Raw genomic sequence first — 4525 nt, 5'->3', positions numbered from 1 at the left:
AACTTTCATGCAAGTTAAGTCACATCTTGCTTTTCATATAAACCACCAAGCAAAGACGGGGATTATAATCGATTCACTCTGTGTTAGGAGCACAAATGGTGGTTTATGCTCTTGACAAACTGTCCCGACTCACAACAATTTTCATGGAAGTTAAGTCACATCTTGCTTTTCATGTAAACCAGCAAGCAGAGACATAGATTATGGACTTGCTCCCGTTAGATGAAGATTTCCCATACCAGGAGTTCAACCAATCTTTGAAGTAGAAGATTTCCCGTTAGCGCTAAGTAGTTTTTCTTTTTCCCCATAGCATGTTTTAATTTGAATTATCTGATGGTCATTGTCGCGCTGGCTCATTGTACGTCTTAGTTAAATCATAACTCATAGCTGATGGAGAAAATCTTAGTTAAATCATAACTCATAACTGATGGAGAAACTCTCTCTAGTCGTGGGTTTTCTATATAGTTAGCCGTTCTCAGCGGTAAAAGAATATAGCCACGGGCTGAAGACAACAACATGGCTCATTAATTTATGCTACTTCATACATGCAGCATTAATATACAACAATAGTACAATATCTAGCTAGGAAGCCAGAATAGTGCGCAAAGGTTCGTTTTGATCTTAAGAATTGTTTGGTTCATCAAATTGAAATTGAATGAAAACCCTAATAACAAGTTTTCATATGAATATTTCATTTTCCATCACAATTTCTCCTGCTTAATATATATAACTTTATTTGTCGAGCATAATCATATCCATCCATCTTCATCGCATCTCCATCAACATCACATATAGCCTAGCTCGAGAAGGGTAACCTGAATCCACAAGGAAAACTCAATCAAACTATTTGGTATATTGATACTTAGTAAAAGAAGATAGGTAGGAATATTATTCAACCAAGTGGATTTAGCATATCTTACCCCAACTTGAGAGAGGTATCGGAACTGTCATAGTCCCGAGGAGGAGGAGGAGGACCACTAGTCGGCGAGTTGTTGCAAACAACGACGTTGGAGACAGAATCTGAAGATTGGCCTGCTTCTTCATTAAGGACCACATTTTGGGAGGAAGAATCAACAACACCGGCCTCTTTTCTGCTCTTAGATTTCCCTAACATCTGCATTTTCCATACCGGATGACCGGATTATATTTATTTATGCCACCTGAAATCATTAAAAGTTAAAGAATACTGTATATCAGGAAACTAGTCTCACCTGATGCCGTAGTCGTTCATTCTCCTCCATCAACTGATATCCCTGCAAATTAAGAAAAATATATTAATAAGATCACTTGAACTCAATGGGACGTAAATTATTGTTGTAGTACTTCATAATACCGATCAGCTTAAATACTAATAGCTGCTATGATATAAAGTCACAATTTCTGTCTTCAAATTACAACAGGACGTATACATAGTAACAGGATTATTTTATTCAAACTGAGGTTATCTTCAAAATAATTTTATTACGCCATAAATTTTAGTTTCAAATGTGATTATCATATACTCCACGTACATTAGCTTAAGGACACACCTTGAGGTACATACATATATATAACCTCATATGGTTGGTATTATGAAGGGCTCATACAGGGATTTTTTTTTTTAAATGATCGTATTATGTCCAGTCAAATTTTCACACCTTTTCTCAGTTCTTTATCAAGCAGAAGAGGAAGAACAAAAATTACAATGTATTTTCTTGTTTTTTGAAGCCCGAAAAACGAACTAAAATATCAAACTACTGGATTTAACGTTATAGTTTTATTTTAATGACAAAAAAAAAGTGATCTCATACCTTTCTTTGTAAGGTGTCGATTTCCTTCATTATTCGTTCACCCTGTTCACAGTGAAAAATCAATCGAGCATATGAGTCATATAAATAAAGATAAACAAATGCTCATTCACTATAAGGAGTTCAAAATGAAGAAACCTTTGTTTCAAGAACTCGGCTCAATCCTGCTTCAAGTGATTTCTCTAGCTGTTGTAAATCTTCAATGTTCAAACCACGGAGTTCTTCTCCTCTCATCTGCCTGTACATACATTAGTCTACTTGCAGATACTTTGTTTAATTTTAACCTCTCTCAGCATTTAGTAATGCAATATAGACTCATAGCTAATAAGTATACCTCAATTGATGGCTCTTCTCTACAACTTCCTTGCTCAACCTCGCATAGCTGCTGTTTTCTAGCTAAAAAACCGAACACACAAAATTTCTTCATTCTTAATATCCAGTCAAGCATAATATATAGTTCTTGATCGATCATTGGAGTATATGAAATTACATTCTGGATTTCGCCCATTTATTTACATTTCCACATAAGTATGCATGACTGAGTTTTAGTTGAATGATATATATGTACATGAAAGAAAGCTCTTACATACCTGCAGTTCGAGGGACGGCTGAGCCATTTTTTGAAGATTCTTAGAATGTAGATTGTGTCTTTCGAGTATATCCTTCATGCTGTAAAAGAAAAAAGAAGCCACCAGAATATCATGTATTAGATTTTTACAGTGCATGAAATTCCTCGACATTGTGGATGCATATATATAGATAATGAGTGTACTATAGTTATATGGTTCATGATCGGCTATAACTGAGCATACACATGATTATTTCTTTTGCTCAATCTGAGCTTATGCATCACTTTCGATCATATTAACCAAGGATATATAGATATATGAATCAGCAAGAAATCATAATCATATTATGTAGTATAATAATAACTATCCATCAAGCTATATATGTTAATGTTCTCCGTCTATATATACTCGCTAGAATTTAACTTGTGACAAGCTTAGTTAAGATTGGCTCTATACCCTTAACCCCCAGTACACATACATAAACCGTCTCATACTGAGCAATATAAGAATCACGCAGATAAAATTTACAAAATCTAGCTAACATATGTAGTACATTGAAGTTTAAGTACAAACTAAGTCCTAATTTCTTAGTACTATGAACGTGAAGATCTTTAAGATGCATCGAATACTGACTTGTAATCGATTTTCAACCTTATAGTCATAAGCTCACCACCCCACTTCATGGATTCCAGTGACAGTACTAAATTAAGCTAGCTAGTTAGTTGTCAAATATATACTGCACAGTATACTACTATTGCAGAGACCACGGAAATATATCCTGGTTCCCCATTAAGACGAAAAACTGTTAGTCATGAAAGAATCCTATATATATCTGCTTAGTTTGGTATGAAATCCTACGGATCTTTAAACCAGAGCTCATCATCACCAAAATACTACCAAAAAAAAGAGGGGTAAACCCATACTACAGTACTGCTACTTCTTCTACTTTCCATGATTTCGATGTACGCGCGTAACCTTTTTCCAGTGTTATTGAAGAGTATCTAGTTTATTTTTGCTCGACAAATTCAGAGACTTCTTAATGTTTTTGTTGTGATCTTTTCTTTATTTCAAGAGATCTCTGACTTAGATCAACAGATCAAAGATATAACATGTCTCATCACTACTATACTTGTTCATTATCTGCTCTCTTTCCGGCCCTCTAAACACCAGTCGTTATAAAGAACAGACAATAAAGGAGATAAAAGAAGCAGAGAGAGTGTTATACCTTGAGCTAGAGTATTCAAAGAGTTTTCCAGTGGCTGAGAAGATGATTAGAGCAACCTCAGCATCACAAAGAACAGAAAGCTCTTCAGCTTTCTTAAAAAGCCCTCTCCTTCTCTTTGAGAAAGTCACCTGTCTAGCTGTTGTATTATCTATCTTCTTGATCTGAATCTTCTCTCTTGCCATTATTCTTATTTTCTTGATCTTCTTCTTTTTCATCATCATGAACAAATCCAAATAATAGAAGAAGAAATAATTTATACCAGATAATAATCTTTTTTATGAATAAACAAATAAAAAGATCATAAAATTGGTAAAAAAATAAGTTTAGTTTTTGGGTAAAAACAGTAAGAACAAACAGAACTTTTTTTCCAAATTAAGTCACAAAACATAAAAACAACAAAAACCCTAAATAACCACTTTTAAATCTTGTCATGAAAACCATCTAAAATCCACTAAAGAAAAGAATTCGGAGAAACAAACACTAGTTCATTTTTACCTGTTTTCTTCTAAGTTGTTGTTGGGGTATTTGGATTAACTTTCAGTTGTAGTAGTAGTGGTGTTGAAGATTCATCCAACACAAACTATAACCCACCAACAGGACTGTTTTGTAGAAAGAGAGAAAAAAAGAATCAGTTTTGCTATAAAAAGAAGCTCTTTCTCTCTCTCATTCTCTGAGTAGACTGACTGACTTATTGTTTAAAAAAAAAGGGTTTTCAATTTTGTGTGGACGTTCTCTTTACGTACAAGTTGGCCATGCCGCCAACAGTGATAGTGCAATTATGATACCCTTTTATAACCCATTTGAATCTCCAAATATAACTTAAAAAATTCATCTAGACAGTTTTTTTACTATAAGAAATCGATTTAGATTGATTGCTGATTTCATATTTTGGAATATGGGTTTTTCTTGATCCTCGATTAAGTAAAAAAAACACTGATTAGATTAGA

At 34.0% G+C, this 4525-nt stretch overlaps 1 protein-coding gene across 2 annotated transcripts; it reads right to left on the bottom strand.

Annotated features, from left to right (window-relative positions):
• Positions 1-500: 500 nt before the first annotated feature.
• Positions 501-4271, bottom strand: LOC113356797 (MADS-box protein JOINTLESS-like). Of its 2 annotated transcripts, none has more exons than XM_026600020.1 (9): positions 4074-4271; positions 3579-3784; positions 2375-2453; positions 2119-2180; positions 1923-2022; positions 1788-1829; positions 1209-1250; positions 918-1111; positions 501-812 (listed from the first exon to the last, which is right to left on the bottom strand). In XM_026600020.1, exons 2-9 carry the CDS (start codon positions 3758-3760, stop codon positions 794-796), a joined length of 720 nt encoding a protein of 239 aa, XP_026455805.1. In that variant the 5' UTR covers positions 3761-3784; positions 4074-4271; the 3' UTR covers positions 501-793. The 2 variants fall into 2 exon arrangements, with proteins under 2 accessions (XP_026455805.1, XP_026455806.1); XM_026600021.1 differs by having other exon boundaries at positions 3579-3781.
• Between the last annotated feature and the right edge of the window lie 254 nt (positions 4272-4525).

This window comes from Papaver somniferum, chromosome 3, assembly GCF_003573695.1.
Source record: "Papaver somniferum cultivar HN1 chromosome 3, ASM357369v1, whole genome shotgun sequence".
Taxonomy (NCBI): Eukaryota; Viridiplantae; Streptophyta; class Magnoliopsida; order Ranunculales; family Papaveraceae; genus Papaver; species Papaver somniferum.
Note: the sequence above shows the minus strand (reverse complement) of the source record. Positions and strands in the feature narration are given on the sequence as shown.